Source organism: Vicugna pacos, chromosome 32 (genome assembly GCF_048564905.1).
Source record: "Vicugna pacos chromosome 32, VicPac4, whole genome shotgun sequence".
Lineage (NCBI taxonomy): Eukaryota > Metazoa > Chordata > Mammalia > Artiodactyla > Camelidae > Vicugna > Vicugna pacos.
In genome coordinates this window covers 8,764,495-8,791,055 of record NC_133018.1, presented here as the reverse complement: position 1 = coordinate 8,791,055, position 26,561 = coordinate 8,764,495, and the positions used below count along the sequence as shown (strand labels likewise).

The following is a 26,561-nucleotide window of genomic DNA, read 5'->3' as shown; positions in this document are numbered from 1 at the left end:
GGCCAGCCTCATTTTCCTCCCCTACAAAAAAGAGATAACAACACTGTTTATTCACATGACAGTCAGCTCATTCACTCACATGTTAAGTATTTACTTAACGTTGGCTCTGTGCCAGGTGCTGGCAATGCCGCGGTGACTGGGGCAGAAAGGCTCCCTGACCTCCTGGAACCAGCAGCCAGGGGACTGTCCAGAAGTGACCCCGTGATGGGTGGGGGCTGTGCTGGCACCCCGGCACTCGTGTTATTAATTGAACATCAGTTGTCCCAGACACATGTGGCTGACTACTTTGAATATGTTGTTATCGTCACAGAAACCCCATGGGGTGTGGGTATAACTGTCTACTTTTCATGGGACGGAAACAGGTTCAGAGAAACTAACTTGAATCAGGTCACGTGCCTGGCGCATTGTGGGTCTAGAATTAAAACCCAATTCTGTCCAACTCCAAAGCTTGTGCACCTTACGCTATGTATGAACTCCCTGAGACTTTGAGGTGATTGACTTCGTACTAGGTTGAAGTTTTGTGGCCAGAATTTCACCCTAGAGTGGGTGTCTAGGGTCTTTTCAAAACTGCAGATGTGATCCTAGGACTTGGTCTAACGCCAGCTCATCCACAGAGCATGGCGGTTGGTTCCTGATCCCTGCTTGGACTCAGTGCCTTTAAGGATGTGGTCAAATTCTCGTAAACTGAAAGTTAACCGTGGAGCAGCCACAAAATGTCACAGAAGAGCTTTGATTTTGGAACTGAACAAATCATCCATGATTGATTGCGTACCAGCTTATTTTATCCAGGGACACAGAGCCAAGGCTTCGGTCACAGTGTCTTCAAACGGTCAAGTGCTCTTTTTGTATGACTGGTACTGATCTTCAGTGGGAAGCGCCAGGAGACACTCGAGCTGCCGTGAAGGCAGAAGCAGGAACCCGCGGTGGCGGGCTGTCCAGTTTTCTGCTTTTATGTGTCCGATGGTGTCCAGTGTCAGCTGAGACCGCCAAGGTGCATGAACCCTGCGTATTTATCCTCATCGAGATCTTCCCATTCCAGGATTAGGTTTTGATTCTGAGAATCGCAGGTTCACAAGATCACCACAAAGGTTTTCTGGCAACAATGAAATTAAGCCTTCCGGGGAAAAGGCTTGGATGCCCCTCCCGGAAGTCTCTGTCGCACCCACGGCGTGGCTAGCTGACCTCACACTGTCAAACTTTGGATTCCACATGGCAGAGCTTCTCCGATTGATGGACCAGAGCCCATTTCACTGTTTGAGAAAAGTCTTTGAAAACAGAGGGGCAGAGGCAGAGAGGGGCCTGGGCCCAGTGCAGATCCAGGGTCATTAACAATCCAGGATTACTTTTCTGAGCAGGTGCTCACTGCTTCAGGGCATAAGTCAGTTTCAAATGATTATAATAACGTACGGATAGAGAATAAAATCCCTAACACAGAGTGAGTTCTTTAAGTGCCAGCGCTGTCCTAAGCCCGTTACCTGTGTGTGCTCCTCACAGCAGCCCTGTGGGATCAGGTGTTATTTTATCACCCATCCTATCAGGGAAGAAAATCAATGAAGGGAGGGAACACTGGAGGTGCAGGTAATGGCTTTTGTGGGGCCCTTCCAGGCTGCGTCTTTGAAATTTCCCCATGAGCCCTCTCTTGCTCTTGGAACAGCGTGTGCTCAGATCTTTAAGGAGGAATGGGGAGTCGTAGAAAGGAAAAGGATTTTGAGTTACAGATGTTCTGTATCAACGACTGTCCTCCCCAGTGCTTTTTCTCTGCTTCCTGGAAGCCATGTTCACATCTGCTTTGCTGCATCCTTTGATCCGTCAGCAGCTCTTCAAACCTGACACGTGGTTTCTCCATCTCTGTCCCTGTTGGCTTGTGCCCCTACTGCTCCTCCACCCCCTTGGGGACCGTCCAGGTGGAAGGGTGGGCGCTACTGAGGAAGCATGTGTAAGCCCCGGTCCTGGTCACGGGGGCGGGGGGTGGCCCCCGCGCAGGAGGGTCTGTTCCCATCCCTTCCAGGTCTCAGCGTTACAGCGTAGTCGCCTGTTTGTCACCCCCTTCCCCCTGCCTTCCCCACCCTACACAGCTCCCCACGAGAGCTCTCCAAAGGGCAGGGGACCTTTGACTCTTCTAGCAGTAGTGGGAAGGGACTGACCAGATTCAGATTTCATCTACAAGACCGTGAAGTGCGCATCCTCCATGTTTGTTTCATATGGTAATTTATCCCTATCCATTCCTCTTCTAATGAAGACAAGAAAGGTGGTTTTCCCATCGGGTGTTTGCTGAATCGGGTTGGAAGCACCATGGACCCCTCGCCCTTGTTTACAGTGGCTGCCATTTAATGAATGGCGCCCTGACCTCTCCACGAGCTGGATGTTTGACAAGGTGGGCACACCCTGATAACTGCATGTACTCTCTCTTCTCCCCAGTGGCACCCATGGGTACATGGCTCCTGAGGTTCTGCAGAAGGGAACTGCCTACGACAGCAGCGCTGACTGGTTCTCCCTGGGTTGTATGCTTTTCAAACTGCTGAGAGGGTGAGTGACATGCATCCTTTTAGGAGCATCACCGTGGCGCGTACTTAAATCCAGATCAAAAGCATGTGTATGTCATTAGGCGCTAAGACCGTTTTAGATCACACAGCCGTCTGTAAACCACACAATGATCCAGGCGATTCCCCTGGCTCTTTCTGCCCGTAAAAGTGAATTTTCTTTCCCATAAGCTTTATTATTTTTGTTCCATCCCAGGAAGAAATTCCAACACATTTAGACCTAAACTAAGACTGTGTTGAAATATTTCCATTGATAAGCCTTATTTTAGGACTCTGTTTTTTCAGAATATGAATAATGGAAGAAGGTAGGAGAATTCTTTTTCCCTGGAAATGAATTCCTCATGATTGTCTTGTGAGCCTAAAACATTTTTTTTAGACAAAAGGATAAAGGCCCAAAGTGAACCTGTGTTAAATGTGTGTGTTTGTTTGCAAGCATGGTGCAATTTGTGTTTTTTAAAAACACAGAAATGAAATTCTGTGTTTTTAGTTTAGTGTTCTCCTTGACCCTTAGTTCCAAACTGCCAGGGATCGTGAAATACAGCAGGAAGATGATGGAATGCAAGTGCTCTCAAAATAGGTTCTCACAGTGAACATTTAAAAGTTACATTAATACTTGCATTGATTTCCAGAGTCTTTAGCCAATTTTAATAGTGAGCTTAAGTGTTTAAAGTATGTTTTTGATTATTCTCCATCCACAGGTACAGAATTGCTTTATGTTTAAGCTTCCTAGTCGAGACTCTCCTTATGATGTTTCTCCTATGATCACACAGGCCTGGTAGTTTTGCTAAATGTTTCACGTTTCCCTCAGAAAGCCTGGTTGAGCATCACTGCATCACCTTATTATGTTTAGCACATTCTGAAAAGAGGCTGGATTCCCTGTCTTCCCCCTGAACTAGGTTCCAAGCACCCTTGCTGCTTCCCCAGGACTCAGATAATCGAGTTGTTCTCTGCTCACCAATTCACTCGGGAACGAAAATTGTATTATTGCTTAGAGAGTCAGGTCCTGTTGGTCCTTAATTGAATTATTGTATTTGTGGGGCCTGGATGGCTTTAATTCATGTCATCAGACTAGCTGACCTAATTAGAACGTCTCTGCAAAGCAGACCAGAGAAAACCACTTCCCACCCGAGACCTTTCTCCTGCTGGCCAGGGGAGTCACTGCACGCATGGCGAGTGCGTCCAGACACGCCGTCTCAGTTTGGGTCTCTGCTGGAGGTGGGATTGGGCGTTAGAATCCACAATTACAGAATCCCCAGATGATAAAAGAGAAGAAAAGGTGAAAAAAACCCCTCTGTGTAACAGCAAAACTGTTGAATGCATTAACTCGATATCCAAAAGTCAGGAAAATTAGCAGGGAAACATGCAAAGCCTTGCACTTAGGCCTTTGTTTGTTTCTTGATTTTGTTTAATACAGTTATTCTGTCTGTTTGTAACAGTGTCTTGTGTATAGCCTGGGAGTGATCTGACATATAATACTGTTTTTTAAAAGATCTGAAAATCAGTTTAATTATTAACTCTATGCCAGTGGTCTGATGTGTGGCTAATAAAGCGAAGTCAGTCTTACGTGGTCATGGCTCAAGCTGGGAGTACTGCACCGGAAGTTAATTCCTTTGTGACGTCCTTGATCAGGCTTGTCAGAGCTTTTTGTATGATGTAACCCCGGTTGGGCTGATAGGAAGGCATCCAGAGGATGGTCATGAGAATGGGATGGGATGGAGGGAAAAGAGGAGATGAGACTGGTGACAGCTAGAAATCATGGCTTGCGCTCAGCTCGAAAGAGTTGGTGATCGTGCTTCGAGCAGCCATGGTATTGGGTCCAGCTCTTGGAAGGCCCATCTCATGGAAGGGGCTGTTCTCACCGGGATAGCTCCAGACAGGTAGGCATCTTCAGGAGGGAAAAGATCTGAGTCTGATGCAGTGTTCGAGCCACCCTGTGAAGGAGTGTTCTGTCTCTCAGATAGCCAGCTCCCTGTCACCGCCTGGCGACTGTCTCTTGAGCCTGAAATAGAAAGACCCCTTCCAGCCTTGCCTAAAACAGATGAGATGAGATGACTCTTCCCCACTGACATGTTTGATCTTCTGCCGCTCTTTCTAACACTCCCTCAAAAGACAGTCACAGGAGAGGAGATAGCACTAAAACCGAAGAGCAGGGGAATATTTTTTGACTTAAGTGATTTTTAAAAATAGTTTTTTTTGTTGAAGTATAGTCAGTTTACAATGTTTTGCCAATTTCTGGTGTATAGCATTAATAGTTCAGTCATACATATATATACATATTTTTGTTTTCATATGCTTTTTCATTATAGGTTACTACAAGATAGTGAATATAGTTCCCTGTGCCATACAGTATACACTTGTTGTTTATATTTTTTATATATAGTAGTTAGTATCTACAAATCTTGAACTCCCAATTTATCCCTTCCCATCACCTTCCCTCCCTAATAACCATAAGTTTGTTTTCTGTGTCTGTGAGTCTGTTTCTGTTTTGTAAATAAGTTCATTTGTGTTTTTTTTAAATCCCACATATAAGTGATATCATATGGTATATTTCTTTCTCTTTCTGGCTTACTTCACTTAGAATTACAATCTCTGGGTCCATCCATGTTGCTGCAAATGGCATTATTTTATTCTTTTTTATGGCTGAGTAGTATTCCATTGTGTATATATACCATATCTTCTTTATCCTTTGACTTAAGTGATTTAAATTCGATTTGGTGAGCATTTATTGAGTACCTACAATATGCTGGAAACTGCTTGATGCTCCAGGATGAGGAGGAAGGGAGGGAGGGAGACACGTACAGCCCTTGAGGAGCTGGCAGGGGAGTAGATAGGTCCACACACAGGATCAAGGGCTGGGTGGGCTGGGTGCTAGGGAGCACAGAAATGCGATGACCAGTTCTAATTTGGGAGAGTAGGGCTGACTTCAGCAGGAATAGTCTGTGAAGTGTTCTTTTGGAGACAGGATGGCAGTCTGAAGACCTGGAGCAGGAACAAACTACAGGGAGGGGACAGCACAGAGCAGGTGGCCTTTGCCCATCAGTGACCTGTGAGTGGGGCATCAGCTGCAGCCATGTGGGGAGGGTGTGCGAGAGACAAGGTAGCAAGAATGAGGGCGGGGCCCCGGAGGACTAGAATTCCATGCTCTGCAGCTGGGGCTTTGTTCTCAAGGCCCCGGAGACTGAAGGCTGCTAAGCAAAGGAGGGACAGAGGAAGGAAGCAATCTTTTAAGCAAATGTTGGCCCCTCAGTGAGAGGCTGCTGGCAGCGGCGTGGAACGTGCGTGGAAGGACCAGGCCCAGGCAGGGAGCGCTGGAGGCAGACGACTTAACGATACGGTTCTTCGAGTCCGGAACACTGCGTTTTTTGGGGTTTTGTTCTTCCAGTGGATGCTTGGCTATTGAAGGATAGGTGTTTAGATTCAAGGTAATTGAGAGGAGGGTGATATCATCACCCATATCAATGAGTATCAAGTGTCAGTCGTTCATGATACGCTGATGCTTTTCGAGGGCCCTTTGGGAGCAAAGCCCCGTGGTGAGATCTGCAGGAGATGGAGCCTCTGTCCCCTCAGCTTAAATGAGGGGACGAGAAAGTGACGTGTGGGGAAGCTCAAAACATGTACAGAAGCCTCCTGTTCCATGTCCACACACTGGTATAGAAGGGAGCCTGAGCAGCCGTCTTTCTCCGGACACAAGGGGCCTGGAAACTGAGACCAGTGATAGGGGTGAGGGGAAGAGCATGGCCTGCGGGGTCTCCTGGGGGCCAGCTGTGGGGGCAGCCTGTCCCCTGGGCATCCTGGCGCTGTCACAGGCGACCACAATGCCAGTCCCCGTGGAACAAAGCAGACTCTGCGCCAGCCAGTCCCCAGCACTGGCCCTCAGTCCACCCCAGGAGCAATGCCCCGGGGCATTTTTGGTTGTCACAGACCAGCCACCCCAGCAAAGCATCCCCCAGCTGAAGATGAGAAGGTACTCCAGAGTGAGTCTCTTCCTCTCCTCCCCACATCCACACAGTGAGGGTGACCAGTGGTCACCAGTGGTGTTTTTTTGCTTCTGTTTTCTAAGGTCAGATACTTCTTGCACTGACTCATACGTCCCAGCGCTTCAGCTGAAACAGTGCAGCACCCCCGGTTCTGCCACGATGCCCTCGAAGGGCGTGGGGGACGGGAATCTGGATGCAAGCAAGCTGTCAAGGCTGAGAACGTGTTTGCATCCCTGGGCTCGGTGATGGACTGAGCCACTCAGAGCCCATGCGTTTGGGCGCCAGTCACGGCTTCCACTTCACGTGGCTGTCGGGTACCAGAAAGCCTCTGCACAAAGATGTGTCCGTGTTGCAGCGCATGGAATTGCTGTCACGGTCCTCAGTCTAGATTTCAGATATCTCTTAAAGAAAAGAACTGATGTGACAGTAGCCTTGATCTTAAACTTGTCACCATTGATTGCTGGACACAGGGAGAGAACCCGGAAGGTGGTCTGGGCAGAACTGAGCTCTGTCCGTGGTGACTGAGTTTGTTCCCGTGGGGAAAAAAGGAACGTTTATAAACATCTTGGCAGCTATTGGCTTAGGTTCAAAACTCACATTTGATGTAACATGCAATCTTTTTGGTATTCTGAAATTAATTTTTGACGTAAGAGTTTTGAATCACTTGTATTTATAAATGTGTTGTTTTTGAAGTCGTTCCGCTGTGAATATATCTCCTCTGTATGTGTGTGTTTGTGTTTCCCTGTATGTGTGTGTATGTGTATGTTTGTGTTTATCATGTCTTGAGCGATTTCCCAACTCGTCTGGGGGGAATTTGCAGCCCTCCCACTCCCTCTGCCATTCAGAAGCCGCATCTGACCACTGCACACGTCTCCCAGCGCAGCCAGAGCGCTGCTTGTGCCGTGAGGAGGGCTTGGCCCGCATTGCGGGCTGTTGACAGGCCCGTTACCGTCTCCTATTTAAAGCGGCTGCATCAGGGAGCAGCTGTGATCACACAGCTCTGTGAGCACCACGTGCCTCCCTCCGAGTGGAGATCATTACTATCGGAGGTTTTCTTTAACATTTTCCAAAATAGAAACAGAATCTTTGGTTCGGTTCACAAAGAACAATCAAGAATACATTGGAAACAGATGCGCAACGGGACTTGCACTTGAAAGACCAAACACTGCGGCACGGAACTGAAGAGCCGAGAAGCATTTCCGACTGTTTTCTTACTGAGTCGGACACGGCAGAGCTCTATTTATAAAATGGGATTTGTAGTGACAGATAGGGCCCATGTGCTGGGAATGTTTTTGGCACCACTAACTTTAACTCCAGTCCCCTTGCAGAAGCCCTCCCTCTGGTCTCATGAAAGAGTTTTTAAATTTAGCACAGAGCATTTCTGTCAGAACACAGGAGTCCTTCTCTTCGAGTGTCAGGGCGACAGGGCTTGGCTTCCGGCATCAGACGCAGGCAGGCACACGGGGTTCAGGACAGGAACCGGTCCTCCGGCTTTGCACACAGGAGCCAGATCGGATGGATCTGCCGAAACACAGGAGACCTTCACACAATCCCCTTTTAGACGTTAGGGAGCCCTGTCGGGTTGAAACAGCTATGTCATGCGGAGAGCCTGAAGTTCTAGTAAGATAAACCTTTTTTCCTTTTCTCATGAACCATGAGTGTGTTAATATCCCTGTGTATTTTGCATAAAAGAATGGTACAGGTCAAGTTTTTAAAAACTATAATATAAATAACCGGTATTGTTTGGTGTTCTATCCTACTGGCTTTTTTCAATGTATTCATTTTACATTTCCTTCTAAGAAACAATTAGGATGGAAATAATATTTCCAATCAGAATCTCTTTTAAAGATCAGTGTCTGTTTGCTCGGTACTAATTCACCTGGTTTAGATTATTTTTCCATGTGAATGCTGTCAAGAGATGGAAATGACTGTTTTTCATGACATGAGAGAGAAAGCAAGCACTAGAGTGCCCTCTCTTGTACAAAGTGGAAACTGAAATATTTCCATAATAAATACTCTGAAGTGGAATGATCTCTTCAAGAGGTGATTCGGTGCATGGTTTAACTAATTCAGCAGCAGCTGCAAGGGTAGGTGCAATTTTAGGGTTTTTTCCCCCTAAATCACACTGGTTTATGTGTTCAGCATCCTAATCCATTTTATACAGTTAACTGGACACTATTTTATATAATATCTTGCCTCAGATTACTTTGCATATCTCTTATAATAAATATATATGTTAAATATATAATATATAATGACATATAATATATTCAAATATAAAATATATTACATATAATAATATATATTATAAGTTTATCACACTATAATTATAAATGTTATACTATGATTATTATATAATTATGTAATATATTATCTAGTAATGTATTGTAATACATAATACATTATAAATCTATAGGATTAGTCATTTTACAGGCATGTCTCACTATCAGATAACTGTCATATATATCCCTTCTTTAATTTTCAAATAAATAAGGGCCATGGCTTTCTAATTTGCATGTTTCCTAGTCTCTTTTAATGTTAAGATTTCCTTTAAAGGCCAGCTTCTTCAGAGCTTTAAAAGCATAGTCAAGGGTGTAAGAATAATTTCTTTACATAGTTCATCAAGCAGGCATTCATTTAGTGAGTTAGAAGCCTTTGTTAATCTCGCTAAGCTACATCAGACGCCCACCGTATGCTGTCGTTGGCTACTCGCATGTCCGCCGATCTGGTTGTTGCTGTCACCCTGTCGGTGACGTGCGCGGTGTTATGCCACTTACCGATGAAGAAACTGATACGGAAGGTTTACATGACTGGCTCACAGTCAGCAAACAGCCAAGTCCCAACATGAACTCGGGGTTTCTGACTCATAAGCCAGGGGCTCTTAGTGAGTAAAACATGAGTAAGCGGTTCTCAGAACTCTGGGGGCTCTGGGAGCACAGGGTTAGTTTATATCTCTTACCCTCAAAGGAATGTATTGCTTAAAATTACTGGATTCTGCGGAACCCAGTGCTCTTCTTGGTCATGTTTTGGTTTGACTGCAGTTGTTTGGGTTGTTTGAGGGACTCACATCTATTTTTCTTTAAAAAAAAAAAAAGGTACGAAAGTTACTACTATTTCAAACACTAATATGACCAATGTGATATACATGACTCATTTTCATAAGTACCTGTTGGCTAATTTTTTTTCCCCAAATGATAGTTTAAATGACCACTTGAAATATATCTGCAAAAGTATGTTTTGGTTCTGTGGTTTTATTCAAAGGATCAGGCAGTTCACATAAACATAAGCCTTGCTCTTTCAGGACCTAATAAATCTGACCGCCAGTCTGATCATGCCTTTTTCTCTGGAAATGATACATGTTTATGGCTTTTTTATTTCTACAGTTTTGAATGAGCAGTGACAGAACTGTAATACTAGTTGACAAGATTTGTGAAGTTACCTGATACCATACAGTCATAGAATTTTCTTTATTTCTACAGTCACAGCCCTTTCAGACAACATAAAACCAAAGATAAGCATGAGATAGACCGAATGACACTCACCATGGTAAGGTTAAAAACTGTTTTTTATTTGCTTTATAATTTTCATGTTTCATTTCATTACCACCAGTGTTTTTTTAAAAAAAAATGCTTCCTTAAAATAACGGAGACTGATGCCAAGGCAGATACCAGGATGTGCTAGCAATCGGTAAGAGAAAAGTTTAGAAAATCAAGAACAAAATGAAAGAAATCAAATGAAAGGAAAAATGTGCTGGGCTGTGTAAGAACGAGGCTACCTTCTGATTCTTCTGGCCCCAGCCGGTTGATTGACCTTAAAAATGATTTGTAACAGGTCCATGTTTCTTTAGAATAAATGTTCATTGGTCTGAATCTACAGTTTTGTTCTGTTTTATTTTTTTTTTAACACTGCTTATCCAAGAAACGGCCTTTAATTCTGGTTGGATGTGAGGGCACGGTTTCCATGAATGCATTTTTGAAATTGTGTTCTCTGCCTCCCTCCCCCCTTAGAATGTTGAACTTCCAGACACCTTCTCCCCCGAACTGAAGTCCCTTCTGGAAGGCTTGCTCCAGCGAGACGTTACTAAGCGACTCGGCTGCCACGGAGGCGGGTAGGCCGTTGCTTCTGCCTTTCAGCATCTTTGCCCAGAAAGCAGAGCAGCAACTTTCAATCTTAGCAAGAGTCTTCCGTTTCAATTTGAGGAGGTGGGGGTAGGGGGACCACATGGGAACTGTGTCTGTTGTCCCATGTGTAATTAACAACTAAAGGGGTCACTACCTTTTGGACTTAAAAAGTCGAATCAGCTAGATGATAGAGAGGAATTCTGATATTTCATAGTTCGTTTGGTTACATATCAGTAATGATTATCTTTGTGATTATGGCAGTTGAACATTCTGATCTGGTGCTCACTTATTTCCTCCCACGTGTAACTGACTGACTGCTATCTTAAACATGCTTTCTGTCTGTCACCCCTCACTTTGGGGGGCGGGACCCAAACAGCAATACTTGGAAAGCTTATGGAGAAGGACTTAAGACAGACCCTTCTCCTGTTTCTCCCTGTTCCCAGGCTTGCTTTGCATATATACAACTTTTAACGTATGTTGTATGTATATAGGGCATGTGGTGGGGCAGGATTCCTTGTTTGGAGTTCCAGTGAACATTCTGTCTTCAGCCTGTCTCACCCCGCCACACACAGACACACACGCACGCACGCACACACACACACACACACACACACACACTGTGATGAGCCTGGAGCTTAGCATCTCAGGCCCCAGGGCCATAGTTCTCCCACTGCTTCAGTGACTGCTCCTCCATCCGCTCCCATCTTTTTTGCTGATGGGCCCCTGTCACTCTCTTTACAGTAATTTTAGTGATTTTGGGGAAGTGAGGAATTGGGGATGACTGGCTGTTGGCCTGAGACAGCAAAGTGTGGGAGAGACAGTCCCGAGTTCTGCTTTAGACCTTGTGACCTCATCTAAGGGCCTTCTGGCGTGTGGGATGAGGGTCAGTGATTGCGAGACAGATTTGGGAGTCGTCTGCCAGCACTGGGTGCTTAAAAGCCCGGCAGAATGGGATCACCCAGGAGCGACTGTAGAGGAAAAGCACTGAGAACCAACCTGGGGACTGTGAGACGTCGACCGTGGACAGGAGGAGGACCCGGGCCAGGGCAGGAGGGAAGCACTGGTGTGGGGCGCTGGGAACTTACTTGTCCCTGACGCAGGCTTTCCTCGGAGTATACAACTTCTTCTGCTCCGCACGCACTGAACTTTCACAGTGATCTTTGGGAAAAACTGTCTTCTCAATTAATGAAGGGGTTTGCCATGCACTGTTCTATGAGATTTCTAGTTTTGCTTCAAAATAAATGCTTGATGCTTTGTGTTCCTGTCATCTTACCTGTCATGACTCGTAGACATTTGCTGTAAACCTCTTTGACGTGTAGATCTCGAAGTTAACTCAGTCAAATTTGTGCCCACAGTTACAGATCAGATGTAGACAGAACTGTGAAAGCTCCTAGGTTATCTTAGACCGGGATAAACCTCCCCAGTAAATTGCCATAGGGGATAAGATTCCTAGGCTCCATGTGCAGTATTTCCAAACATCACAGTGTTTCCTGGGTTGCTTCGAAAGGGGCATCTTTTACTTGCTTTCTTAACGAGCTGGAAATAATCGTTCCTGTGTGTCCTTTAATCGGAGATAGTTCTTGCAAAAAACATTCTTAGATTTCCAAATGCGTGCTTTCTGCTGTTGTGACTCCCTCTCTCCCGCAGCGCACAGGAGCTGAAAGAGCACGGCTTCTTCAGGGGCGTCGACTGGCAGCACGTATACCTGCAGAAGGTACTCAGGGGGTGGGGGGGACCCCCTCCGCCGGCGCCACCCCCGCTGTGCTCTCAGTCTGCCTCCCTGCTGCCTGGCTCTGTCCCCAGGGTCCCGCCCCAGCGCTCCCTCCACAGCACTTACTCCCCTTCGGTCCTGGTGGCTCATTCCCTTTGGGGCAGCTTCCCCCTCTTCATTTATATGTAAAAATGTGCAAGAAAGATTTGTCATACACTTACAGACACTCTCTAGCCCAGCACCCCCTACTTTAAGAATCAGCATGATCAGAGAGCAGCACAATTACTTTTGCTTATTTTGAGCTACTTTCTTAAGTATTCTTGTTGATACAGTAAGACACCCCAAATTCAAGTTTTTGGGTTTTTTTTCTCAATGTTGATGATCAGCTTTGGACTCGTCTTTGCATGAACTCCCACTGTCGAGGAATGATGCTCTACTGGTCCTGCCCAGTGAGAACTGGAGTTTGGGTTCTGGTTCAGCCAGCATCAGCCTTGGGGCATTTGTGGGTTTAGGCCCCACTGCAGGCTCAGGCTGTAGCCGCTGAAACAGAGGGCTGCATCTCCCTCGAGGGCATTGTGAACTATGTCCTGTGATTTATATGCGCTTGTGTGAGCGCTGCCTGGACCCTGGCACGTTGGTGTCTCACACTGTGGTCTCTGTATAGTGTAGTAGGTGGGGGCAAGGCCGTAAGTCATCTGGTAACTGAACCCTATTTCCATTGCTCTTCCAGTACCCTCCACCCTTGATTCCTCCCCGGGGGGAGGTCAATGCAGCCGACGCCTTTGACATCGGTTCGTTTGATGAAGAGGATACCAAAGGCATCAAGGTACACCTGCCACGCTTGCTTTCAGGTTCTTACTTCAGAGGTTATTTTATTGGAAATCAGACTCTCTGATTAGTACTGGCCTGTTTGTGGACTGTAACTTACAAACGCACATCCACACACTTGAAGAAAGTAGAAGCGATCAAGGACCTGAGCTAGAAACTGCGAAAGCTTTCTTTGGACTAATCACTTTGTGTTTGATAAACTGCAGAACGGTCACATTTTTATTGATTTGGGGAAAAAAATTTTTTAATTGGAGTATAGTTGATTTACGATGTTGTGTTAGTTTCTGGTGTACAGCATAGTGATTCAGTTACACATGTATATATTCTTTTTCATATTCTTTTTCACCATAGGCTGTTACACGATACTGAATATAGCTCCCTGTGCTGTGCAGTAGGGCCTTGTTGTTTTGGTTGGGAAAGACTGGTGATATAAAACTTATGAAACAGGGAAAACACTCGTGTGATGGCACATGGACTTTGCCTCGGGCCCAAAGAGCCAGCCTTAATTCTCCCAAACATCCTGATCTCTCAGTGTTAGGATGAAAAGAGCAAATGGTGTGAATCATTGTGCCTCTGTCAATCAAAAGTGAAATAATCACTATTTTTTTAATGCATCGAATCCTCTGCATTTCTCAAACGTTTGTTCCTATCATTATTTTCCAAGGAGACAGGGTGTAATTAGAGAGGGTGAGTCACGGCAGAAAGTCATCCTCTTGTGGATGTTAAGTCAAAATCTGTCACTACATGTCAAGTTCTGCTGCCCCCACTTTCCCAGTTTCCCCCAGGGTCTCCCCACTCCCTCTGAGAGGCTCCCAGTGTCTTCTCAGCTGTATCTGGAGACCCACAGGCTGGGAGCACATGGGATGAGGGGGCAGAAATGATGGGTGCAGGACTGGAGGAGGCTGTGAGCATTGTCGGGAAGGGAGCAGCTGCTGAGAGCCGCCTGGGAAGGCCAGGTACCACCAGGAACCGGGGAGGGAGTGGCCATGGGTTACAACCAAGGTGTCAGGGAAGGAGGGTCTCAGCTGTCAAGGTGACCAGGATGCTTGCAGGACCAGCTTCTTGGGACAGCAAGGATGTTAGGTCACGCCCGGTGGATAGGACCCAGGCTGCTTCCATGATTTCAGCCATGGATCCCCTAGGGACCGCAGTGTGACCACCGCTGGGCATCTTCTGTGGCCTGGACAGACAAGTCCCTTGTCCCTTGTTGGGGTGTACCACCTGACAGCAGTGCTCTGGGAATCGCCCCTTTACAGTTAACATAAAGGGTCACTGTGGTCCCCATAGAATTTTGTCATCCAACAAACTTCTCTCCATCAAAGGGCACTACAAATAAAATGAGTGCCATGTGGAGCCCATGAAATGTTTGGTGGTCAGAAACAATTCTCGGAGTTTAAATTTTGTCAGCTGTAATCTGGGCTTTGGTGTCAGACAGATGGGGCTCGGATTGGCATCTATCAGCTGATTGAATTGGGGCCGTTTCGGGAACCTTGTGAGCTCTGGTTTCTCACCTGCAAAGGGAGCGGGTTCATGCCGGGCTTCTCTGAGGGTGGACCCCCCGTATCTGCTCCGAGCTTCTGTCATGGTGGGTCTGGTTCCTCCTGAGCAAGAGGTGAGAAGGAGCAGGCTTTGTGTCTAAAAAAGCCGCCCAAAGAATTCATTGTTCTTTAAAAAAAAAAAAAGTCTCACTTCATGTAGAGCTCTGTTTCATTCATTTTTCACGTAAGCTGAGTCATAAAGACCAAGGTTTTCTGACCTGACAGGAGGTGGAACAGTTTGCTTGTAAAGCAGAGTTGGCCGTTTCAGAGCAGCTGCTTAGGAAAGGAGGGTGGTTTTACTTTTGCCGAACTGTCTAGACTCTGTCCCAGTGCCCCCTACCACAGGGCGCTCTTCCAGCATCAGTGCTCTACCCCTCCCCACCCCTTATACACACACACACACACACACACACAAACACACGGGTGTTCACACTCAGAACAACCAAAGGTTTCAGCACTGGGTTTGGTTTGGGTGTCTGAAAAAAAAAAAAAAGAAAAGAAAAGCAAAAGCTGTACAAATTTTGATCTCAGAATCAACACATTAGGACAATAGGTCGGGAAGAGTGGATGCAGGGCGCCCCAACTGTGGGTCCCTCCGTCGTTTGATTGATACCCTCAGGGCCTGGGGGCCAGCGCCCCACCCAAGCCCTTTCTCCCTTCTCCTTCTAAATAACTTGCCTGTAATAATCTCTCTCCTGTACTTACCTCTCAGGGAAGGGAGTGAGCAAGTCAAGCTTCCAAAGAGAGCCGCACTTTCTAGAGACAAGCCTATTCCTTTCCATCAGTAGGATCGCGGGTCTTTCTGCCACAGAACTGTAGCTCAGATGCAGAAAACCACTTTCCTAGCTCACTCCAGAGTGCAGCCTCGCTTAGCAGAAGAATGAAGAATTTTGGGTCAGTGGAGGAGGGTGTAGCTGAGTGGTAGAGCGCGTGCCTAGCAGGCACAAGGTCCTGGGTTCAGTCCCCAGTACCTCCATTAAAAAATAAATACATAAATAAAAACCGAATTACCTCCCTCCAAAAAAGATTTTTTTAATAAAAATAAGTTATTCTAAAAAGGATTTTGAGACATAATTGAGAAGAGAAACGCAGTCATCAGTCTAATTTTTGTTACAGCACCTCAGAAAGGCCAAGTTGCTTAACTCTCTGTGCATCTTCAGCTGTATGAACATACTGTTCAACTTGGATTAGCTGGGAGGTTCCCGGGATGGATGGTAAACCCAGCCAAGTTGCCTTTCTTTTCTCACTTTCCAGATGAGTAGAGGGCGGTCAGAAAGCCCTCCTGGGTTCTCCCTTGTCCTTGAATTGAAAACCACAGGAATCTGTTTTCCTGTTTTTATAAATATGATATCTTCATCATCGTGGAAATTTTATTGTGTTGTCGGAATCTTGTAGTACTTTAAGCAAATCCCTATGTATGTTACGTTTTCATTGGGAAAATGTCACGAAGAGGGAGGCCTATAGCTCAGTGGTAAAGCACATGCTTAGTGTGCACAGGGTCCTGGGTTCAATCCCCAGTACCTCCTCTAAAGATAAATAAGTAAACCTAATTACCTCCCCTCCCAAAACAAACAAATAAACAAAAATGTCAAGAAGATGCTGGAGAAGACTGGGCTGAATCCCACTGATCCGGGGCTGCAGGGGAAGCACTTGTCAGTCACCACCCTGTGTGGGTCCTGGTCACTTGACTGTCATCGGTGGGGGTTTCCGACAGCTTAACGAATCATCTCTTTATGGTTACAGGCTGTCATCTAGTTACCATCCTCCCTACGGTGAGGGCACTTTTGAATCTGTTGCCTTTGTAAGCATGTTAAACCGTAAATATCTTGATCTCTTGAAATGATCAGCTTCTCGACTGCGACCAAGAACTGTACAAGAACTTCCCCCTGGTGATCTCTGAACGCTGGCAGCAGGAAGTGGCGGAAACAGTTTACGAAGCAGTAAATGCAGACACAGATAAAATCGAGGCCAGGAAGAGAGCTAAAAATAAGCAACTTGGCCACGAAGAAGGTAAAATAGCTAGTGCATCTCAAGGTGCTTCTAATGCAATGAATTTTCAACATTTCTTGTAAAGCTGAAAGAGCATCTGGGTCGTCAAGTACTTTCCAGTAGAAGTGGGGGAGATGCCATAAATTGTTTTTGTTTTTTTGGACTCAGGAAAGTTTGGTATCGTGTGTCCAAGTCTTTAATTTAGTCCACATATAAATAATATATGTAAAGGGGGGCGGCAGTACTTTGTCAATATGCCCTCTTCTCTTGGAGTGTTTGGGGCCAGTTTGGAAGTTTTTTTCCTTGAAGATGAAGTATTGTAGTGTCAGGAACAGGGCTGGCTTTGTGGGCATATGACCTCTTTGGTCTTATAAGGCCCCCCACTCAGGTTAATGCTTTGCTTTCACCATCTTGACATTTTAAATAATTTTTTAACAAGGAGGCTGCGTTTTCATTTTTCACTGTGCCCCACATGGTATGGTGAGGACCTTAGATTATTTATTACTTGTCAAGAGATGTAAATGTATACAAATGTATTTATATGATAAACAGCATTAAAGAGTCGTCAAACCATATTTTTACTTATAAGATTTGAGTCCCCCATTAGGATTTCCAAAGTGGAATGCATAACGTCAAGTGTTAAATAAATCAGTCCTCCTGGATTCACCAAATAATTGTCACTGTTGGTTTTTCTGAGGCTTTATGAATTTTGGATATTTAAATGTATTATGATTAGTGATCAGTGATTCTGATAAGATATCTTTTCATTTTACTTCTAAGCAAAGAATGACCAGAAACAGTTACAGTCTGTGCACAGGTTGCTCTGGTGGGGGCATCCTGAGGCAGGATTCCTGGGTCTTAGTGACTGTTCCCCAGTAGCATTTATCGTCTATTAAGAAAAGGGTCCTCCATCCGGGATGAACGACTCATTACCTCAAAGTCCACTGAGTGCACCAGGGGAACATGACAGCCCTTTAACTGTGCTCATCTCCATTCCTCAGGGAAAGGGGCTCTATTTCTAAGCCGTTCTTTGGGAAATGGGTCCACTGAGATCACTTTGGACCATGTTCGCGAGAGATTTTACATAGAAAAATCATATCCGTGGTAACTTGCTCAAGGGAGAGCCATGATGTTACTAGAATATTAACAAATTGGACCCAGAAAAAAAAATTGGTCTTAATTACCTTGTCTGAAGCGTATCCTTTTAGTTAGAGCTGCAGTTAGACCATCTAGCAAATCAATGAATTTATCTTCGTGTGTAAGTGAGTCGTGGCGGTAAAACCAGATCTTGGTTTTCCAGAACAATGCAGTCTAGGCTTAGGTCCCTGAAGTGAAAATGTGAGGCTCCTACTTGTTAAACAGACTTTAGAAATGCAGCCAGTTTTTCCATTAAAATGGCAATTCTGTGAACCACATCCCCTCACCGCTGACCCTCCCCAGGTCCCTCCCTCCCTCATTTTTTCCCCTCCTGCTGGTGTCCAGGTGATGCAACATCGGTTTTGCTTATTTTGCTTGTTGTCTGACTCTCCCTTTGGAATGTAAGCTCCCCGAAGGTGGGGACCTTGGTCTCTCTCATTCGCTGCTGAATCCAGAATGCCGAAGACATCCCCAGGACCTCTGCGCTCATTTCCTTCCTAGTTGAATGAAGGAGTGAGTGAGCTGAGCTGAATGAATGGTTTTAGCACAGTCACCAAAGCCTGCAAGGAAGGCAAAGCAAACCACTTAAAATCAGTCTTTTTTTTTTTTTTTTTGAGAGACAATTCTTTGCTGTAAAAATGGAATCAGGACTCAACATGAGTATGAATGAGCTTGGTCTCTCCTGCAGAACCATGTATTCAAAGGATCACTATAACCTTAAGTGGAAGAAGGAACAGTTTTTGTCCCCTGTGTTGCTTTGGCTTACCTGGACAGGGAAACCCCTTCTCTGTTGGGTTTTTTTTTTTTAAATAACACAAAAAGGAGAACCCCAATTCTGTAGAAAGGCAGAGGTATTTTGGGGCATAGCTCGAGTTTAATCACTCTCTCTCCTCCAATTCTTACTACACATCATGGAAACATCGTTTGCGAACAAACTTTTGCCCTCTCAGAGCAATAAAAGAACATCATGAATTTCTCAGAATATTGAGAAACAGCCATTTAATAATGTCAGTAGTGAGCTGAAGACACCTGTCCTGGAACGTGTATAAAACTGAAATAATGAGGGCAGGGTAGAGCTAGGGGTGGGGCATGTGCTTAGCATGCACGAGGTCCTGGGTTCAATTCCTGGTACCTCCATGAAAAAATTCATGATAAAAAAAAATAAAATAAAATAATGATTTCTGTAATGTGTTCTCCTTATAGAAGCGTGCTTTCCGCCCCCTTCCCCCACAAATGTGTGATTCTGTTTGTTCTGAGCAGCAGCAGACATTCTGGGTCAGACTCTGCTGAGTGCGTGGCTGTGTTCTGTTCCTCAGATTACGCCCTGGGGAGAGACTGCATCCTTCACGGACACATGCTGAAGCTGGGGAACCCATTCCTGACTCAGTGGCAGCGTCGATATTTTTACCTCTTTCCAAACAGACTCGAATGGAGAGGAGAGGGAGAGTCCCGAGTAAGTCTGCGGCAGCCCCATCCCACCCTGAGCCCTTCTTCCTGGGGTGTCGACTGTCCCGGGGGTGATTTCACGTTGCCGGCATGTTTTGTACCTAAAGGTCCCCCTAAGCCCTGTGTGTCTATTTTAACTGGTATACGTGAGACCTGAATGTTCAGATGTTCACTTTGAAACTTCTGAGTCAAGGAAGGATTTGGTAATACCTGAAAATAGGACGTACCGTTCAGTGAGGTCAAGGCAGGCGGGCTCGAGGAAGGCGGGAGAGCAGTGGGCAGATCAAAAAGGAAGAAAGAAAAATCTGGGACTTGGTGTCTGACAGAGGTGTTTAAATCCACTGCTCCATGACTCTGGGGCTTTGAGCACGTTCTGTTGACTGAGCCTCAGTTTCCTCGTCTGTAAAATGGGAGAAGTGCAAATTATAACAGTAGTATGATTCTGCATATTTATCTCAGGCCAGGGGCTATAAACACACACGCACGCATGCACGCACGCACACACACATACACACACACACACATAAGCATTTAATTTGTTTAGCAACCTTTGAGGTCCAACCCTTATTTTATAAAGAGGGAACCAGGCGTTAGAGAGGGAAGGCCTGGTGCCAATGACAGATAGACAGGTGAGGGTGAAGAGTGGTTCTGACCAGGGTCTGCCTGGGCCCCGAGTCTCCATTATGCAGCACCCCCAAGTCAGGGTCCAGTCAAATGAGGCCAGGGCACCTGACCCCACCTCCTATTGTCTCTACCTTGTTGGAAAATCCTAAATAGGTTTCATACAATTAGTAGCAAAGATACAGCTGCCCTCTAAGGTCCTTTAGAGAGGTAATGTTTATGAACAAGAAAAAGGAGATTTCTGATCCACACCATCCCGCTCAGCAAGACAGACAGCATTTACTAAGCACCTGCTGTGTGAGGGGCCCAGAGCTCGTCTCCATGGAAGGTGGCAACCCAGGGGAAGGGTTTCTACTCTTGGGAAAGGAAGGGTTGGTTGTTGTAAGCAGGACAGCGGTCCCAACTGTGAAAAACACGGTTGGTGTATCGGAACAGCACCGTCAGCTCACCAGGGGCCAGAGCGGGGGGGGGGGAAGCTGTGATCCCGCATCTTGTGGATTTGACTGTGGAATGTGTTTTGCAATTCCTTGTTGGTGAAGGTGCCATTGGATTATGAGTGTTTGCTACTGCCTCTTAGCACATTCCTTACAAATAAGCAAGATCGTCTCACTATCACTAGTGCTGGGAAGGTCATTTTCTAAAAACTAATACATCTAGAATCTGCGTTATGATTAATGAGATGCTGGGGGTCTTGAATTATAACTCAGGTACTGGTAAGTATTATGTATGATATATATAACATTATATAAAATATATGTAATCATATAATTATAAGAATTATATTTTATATAATATTACATATGTATTTTTTACATTGTAGAATATTTACTAGCACCTGAATTATAATTCATGCAAGCATTATTATGTAATATATATTTCCAGATAATGAGTGGCCCTGGGCATATTAGGCATTCACTATGCTATCTGCTGGTAAGCCACTGTTTTACACATTGAAAGGGAATTATCTCACTTTTCAGGATATTTGAAAACTGTTTTAAAAAAATCTTCTGTTTTACACCGGATGCAATAAATTATCTCGGTTTTAGAAAGAGTGTTTAGTGTTCTATTGGTGAAGCCATGTTTAACATGCACGGGTAGCTTTGTGAAGTTAAGTAAGGAAAAAGAAAACGTGAGTTTATGATGGTGTTGTTTTTCATTTAGGATTCCTGGAGTATTTATCCCAAAAAACATAAGCTGGTAAGGTCCTCAACGACGCTATCGCATTCCCTTGAAGCAGTAATGCTATAGACATAGTGGGACAGTCTTTTCAGAACTGGATTTAGAACATCATACCAATATGATCAGAACGGCGCCGGCTCACAAGCTAACATGGCCAGATGTTTACCGAGCTGCTGGGTCCAAAGCCAGTGACACGCTTCTTGCTCATGTAGATTTTCTGCAGTGTCTCATTGTCCCCTCACAGCAGGATGGACAGAGTCTAGCAGAGTGTGTGATGCAGAAAGTGCACGTGCAATTCACGCTCACACGTCAGTTCTGCGTCGAGGGAACGGCTTTGCTTTTTGCCTCGTAGAGACGTTCCTTTCTTGGCAGTTTTCTTTGGGATATTATATTTTGAATCTTTGTCAAACATTCAAAATATTCAAAAATATTACATGTTCCTTTTGTAGCCATTTCCCTCCGCTTCTAGAATATCGTCAAAGAAAGAAAAATGCTGATTTTTGTGGTTACTTTTTCTAAGCTGATAGTTTCGGTGTTATTTTATTCATTTAACTTGAGAAATCATAAAATGACCTGAGGTAACATATAATCTTTTATTTTTACGGTCAGCAAAACTTACTGACAATGGAGCAGATTCTGTCCGTGGAAGAAACTCAGATTAAAGACAAAAAATGCATTTTGTTGAGGATAAAAGGAGGGAAGCAATTTGTCTTGCAGTGTGAGGTGAGTTCGTATTTTTATTTTTTCCAGAGGGGAAAGTTAGGGCAATGACATAAGTAGCGAAGAGGCCTGCCGGGTTGAAAAACACTTTCTCACTTGCCCAGGGAGCAAAGAAACCTCAAAGATACAAAGTGTTCGGCAAATTAATAGTTATTTTAGAAACATTTTACATTAGAAAATGGCAGGAGGAAAGACGTGAAATCGTGTGATTACCGTCTCTGGAAACGGTCCAGTATTCAATAGGGGCCTTGAATTTTATTTGTAACACAGTTGTCCAGATCTGAGCTGATCTTTCAGCATGTTTGAAGTCAAGGGTTGTGTGTTTAAATAAACAGAAGGTGCCCAAGTAGCTTTTCTCAGGGGAGATACCATCATTCTGTCCCCAAAGTTCTATGAAGTCCCAAACTTAATTCCTGAACACATCTCTACTGGGATGTGGAACTTGGGGGCTCGGCGTAACAGCCGCTGGGCCTCCGTGAACGTCTCCGTCAGCTCCTTCTTCCACTGCACGAACTCTGGGTTCGTTGGGGTGGAGGGGGACCTGTGGGACTGTGTGTGAGAAAAGAGTGTATTTAGAGAGAGAAAGCAGTAGTAGATACAAAAATATGTTTTGTTTTTTTGAAGTATAGTCGGTTTACAAGGTGTTAATTTCTGGTGTACAGCATAGTGATTCAGTTACACAGATATATTCCTTTTCATATTGTTTTTCATTATATTATTGTTATAAGACAAAAATGTGTTTAATTACTTCATGATTTCTACACTTTTCTACTGGGGTACTGTGTGTGTGTGTGTGTGTGTGTGTGTGTGTGTAAAGAGCATATTTAGAGAGCTAAACCAATAGTTGATAGAAAAAATATGTTTAATTACTTCATGGCTTCATTGCACACGCAAAAGTGCTTTTTAAATTTGTCAGAACTCCTCCTCGTATATTATTTTATGGACTCCGAGTTGTCTTAGACATCAGAAATCATAGGTAATCTCTCAACACAGGAGAAGCGGTGACTCTCCTGGAGGATTACACGAGACTTCTCTGAAGGGCGTGGTGCTGCCTGTCCCTTCTCTGGGCAAGGGGACCCTGGAGGAAGTCCTCTTGTGTCCCCCAGTTATCCCACTGCAGGGAGGGATGCAGGCTGTGATTTCTCAGGGGTTGTGGGTTGAAGTGGGGGATTCTGAGGACATTGGGACTTGCCAGAGGCATCCACGTCTGTGGGCAAAGCAGGTGACACTGTCCCAACCCCTCTTCCCTGTGTGTTTTCATCCAGAGTGACCCAGAGTTCGTGCAGTGGAAGAAGGAGCTGACGGAGACGTTCACGGAGGCCCAGCGGCTGTTACGCCGAGCCCCCAAGTTCCTCAACAAGTCTCGGTCCGCCGTTGTGGAGCTCTGGAAGCCGCCCCTCTGCCACAGGAACAGCAATGGCCTCTGACAGCCTGGACCGGGACAGTCCCGGAAAGTCCACACCGGGCTGCTCAGCCTTGGGGAGAGGTGCAAGGAGGAGGTCGATGCTCTCACCCACAGGATTCTCCGTGGCTCAGGGGCCCCCAGGACTCCGAGATGCTTCTGCGAGGAGGGGTGACTACCCCCAGTCTCGGGGTCGCCTCCCTCCCCTTCTGGGGGCCACCTGCCTCCATCGCATCTGTCCGCCCTCAAAACTACTGAAGAAATGGAAGCTCTTTCTTTGCCACACATCCTTTTGGTTGTAGGTGAACCTAGAACTTGAGGTGGTTCCTACTGACCACTTCATTTTTTAACGTCTGACACAAAACGTATCTCAGACTTGCCAAAAGAGGATGTGACCGTCTGCCAAGTTGGGTAATAGATTGCCCCCGCGTTGCCATTTTTGGTCCACAAGCAGCCACTGCTGGCTTTAGACGTCTTTGCTCCAGGCCACGGGGCAGGGGTGGCAGATCACCGGGTGCATCTTCTGTGTACTTCAGACCTGGCCTCTCATTGCCCAGGCATTGAAAGCTGCAGAGATTTTCCAAAAGGGTCGCACCTGGGCCCCCACTGTGTGTGCTGCCTCCATAGGTACAGGCCAGTCCCCAACAGGGAGCTTCGGCAGCTGGGAACCGAGGCAGCGGGTCCTCCGAGGGCACAGAAGTCGCTCAGCATCGAAGGTGTCGGACAGTAGATGGTTGGGAAGGTTTCCAGCAGATTTGGTGTTGTGCATTTCAAGGCAATAGCGATTTTCAAAAACCTTCCAGTAATCAGCACTTTCTCGTGTCTGGGTGCCCAGGAACGCTTTGGGAGGGGGGTGGTTGAGCCGGTCTTGGGTTTGGACAGGAAGCAGTTGTGGGACCCAGCAACTCTGGTTCCCTCTGCCTGACCTCAGGAAGCATCTCAGTCGTGGATGTATTAAGGAAGGAAACTCTGTTTTACATTTTAGTATAATTTAAAATGAATTCTATTGAAAAAAGAAGAAAAGAACGAATGTGTCAAAATGGGTTAACTGTGTATCTTGACCTGTGGTGGTGGTCAGCTGTCGTTAGTGAATAATTCTTTGCACTGGGTGACTCATTCTGACAGTGTCACAGCATAAAGGCCGTTTCCCTAATCCCAGTGGCCCCCGCTCCCCGTGATTTGTTTCAGGCCCCAAATAAGTGCTGGGTTGTCAGAACCAATGTGTTTCCCAGCAGAATCCTCCGTGTCGTCAGACTAAAAATAGTAACGGTAATTTTTAAAATCCACTTATTTGTCCTATTCTTAGTGCAATTGAATTGTATGTTTCTAAGTCAACTACTAACAATATAAATAACTTGACATCCTAATTATCTGCATCCTGTCCTCGATATTTTTGGTGGTTCCAAATGTTTGTGTTGACATTCGTGTGCCTCTTTCACTGGGAAAGTTAAGTCCTTTTTAATGAAATGATGTTTTGAGAGTCTGGAAGATAATTACTGAAAGAGCCTTTTATTTCGTAGGAATTAATTTGGAAAAGAAATTTGGAGGTTTACAATTTGTCTCAGCCACTAGTTGGGGTTTCACATATGTGTTCCACTATGTGCTGTTTCCAGTGCAGGAGGGGCGGGGGTACTACTTACGTGGAATCCCTCGATTTAAAAGGGAAGCACGGTATTCAAATTCTGTTTTTCTGAAAAAAATGTTAAATATCACAAATCCACCAGAGACAGAAAAGCAGTTGTTCTTCCTGAAGTGTGAGTGTCTTCCCTGGCACAGTCGACTGTAGCTGTCACTCCTGTGGTCAAGGGCTCTGTCTCAAGGTCATGTGTGCTTAGTACTTTCAGTTCAGAGATGGGTAATCACAGTTTAGAAATCACGGAGCCTCTGCCTCTGCTGGACAGACTAGAGCATTAGCCTCATGTGCAGAAGGTGCACGGACTCCTTCCGGGTCTGAGCTTGGCGTCCCCCCATTCCACCCGTACGGAATCAGCTACGCTGATTCGCATCTCTTTGCAAAGTATCATTTATGCTCTGGAGTAGAACATTAAGGTTATCTTCCCTTTGGAAAAGAAAACTGAATTAGAAATACCCTGAGAGCCCTTTTGCCTCAGATTTATTCCAAGTAAAGTTTTGCTCTCCCCCATCTTGAGTTTGATGGATAACTTCATGGTTGAGAAATGCATCAACGTGGTTGTAATTTATTAAATGTACTCTGTGAGGTTAGGACAGGCGGCTTTTTAGGGGGGTATCCAGGTGTGTTGGGGTCTGGTTAGGCGGCCCAGGAGAGGCCAGTGTTCCAGCTGAGCTCGTGTCTGCAGCCCTTCTGCTGCCAGACAGAAGACAATTCTGGGACCTTTCTGGGCCTGTACCTGCTGCCCACCTGGCCAAAGATGTCAGTCGGTTTAAAAGTCTTGGTATAAGTGGCTGTTTTAGGTTTTAAGAGTGTTGCATCATTCCTAGGTGTTTGACCCCACCTACATCTGGACTATTAAAAAGGACAAAATTGAGCACAAGTGTTCTTATTATTTTATATCTGTCTGGTCGGGCTAGTTTAATATTGTCACAGAAGATCATCAAAGTTCATGTGTTTTATAAAATCATGGTAATAGTAAGTCTTGATTTCATATTTCAAAGGAATCATGAAACCAAAGCCTAAAAATAATCGATGACTTTAAGCTGCTCTACAGCATCTATGGAATAAATTGAAAACTTCTGGGAACTGAAGGTTATTTTTTTTTTCATTGAAAACATTCTCGTTGGTGCATTTATCCTCTTGCGTCTTTGGGACTCATGGTTTTTCCTTCTATATCATGTTTAAGTATGATTTTTCAGCAAAACCGGTAGAAGTCGGCTGTTGTCTCACTGCTAGTGTGAATTTCACTGCTTGTGCCTGTAATTGGACAGTTCACAGCCATGACAATTTCAAATTCTGTACATAAAGATAAGGGACAAATGTCAGGGCTCGCTGAAGAAAGGAAGCAGTCTGCTCCAGAAAGACAGCAACGAAACTGGAAAAGGTAAATCAATCAAGAGCAACAACCACAGGCAACGATTGGTTTTAAGCCAGACGTAGCTTGATTTGTGGTTTGAAATATGCTGTGCAGCTATTGAAGACAATTGTTTTAAGGCCCTCGCTGGCTATTAAAAATTCTCATTAACCAATTGACAACAGTGGTTTAACTATCAGGAAGATCAAAGTGTGGTTTTTTTTTTTCCTGATGGTATTTTGATTTCACTTGAAATTTATAGTGGGGCCAATCCAATACGGTTGAATTTTTGGTGGAATTGATTTTTTTCTGACATTTCGAAATTGTCACATATCATGAAGACAGAATTCTCAAAACTGGACTTT

At 45.2% G+C, this 26,561-nt stretch overlaps 1 protein-coding gene across 2 annotated transcripts in view; it reads left to right on the top strand.

The window, feature by feature from the left end:
• The window catches only part of GRK3 (G protein-coupled receptor kinase 3), a 173,818-nt gene extending 148,102 nt beyond the window's left edge, over positions 1-25,716 (top strand). For both annotated transcript variants that reach the window (XM_072952833.1, XM_072952832.1), the window contains 9 exons: positions 2,419-2,526; positions 9,997-10,063; positions 10,525-10,625; positions 12,286-12,352; positions 13,080-13,175; positions 16,563-16,725; positions 19,158-19,294; positions 21,697-21,810; positions 23,073-25,716. In XM_072952833.1, the coding sequence (XP_072808934.1) occupies positions 2,419-2,526; positions 9,997-10,063; positions 10,525-10,625; positions 12,286-12,352; positions 13,080-13,175; positions 16,563-16,725; positions 19,158-19,294; positions 21,697-21,810; positions 23,073-23,234 (1,015 nt within the window). In that variant the 3' untranslated portion in view covers positions 23,235-25,716. The remainder of the gene's footprint in view (positions 1-2,418; positions 2,527-9,996; positions 10,064-10,524; positions 10,626-12,285; positions 12,353-13,079; positions 13,176-16,562; positions 16,726-19,157; positions 19,295-21,696; positions 21,811-23,072) is intronic.
• The last annotated feature ends 845 nt before the right edge of the window (positions 25,717-26,561 follow it).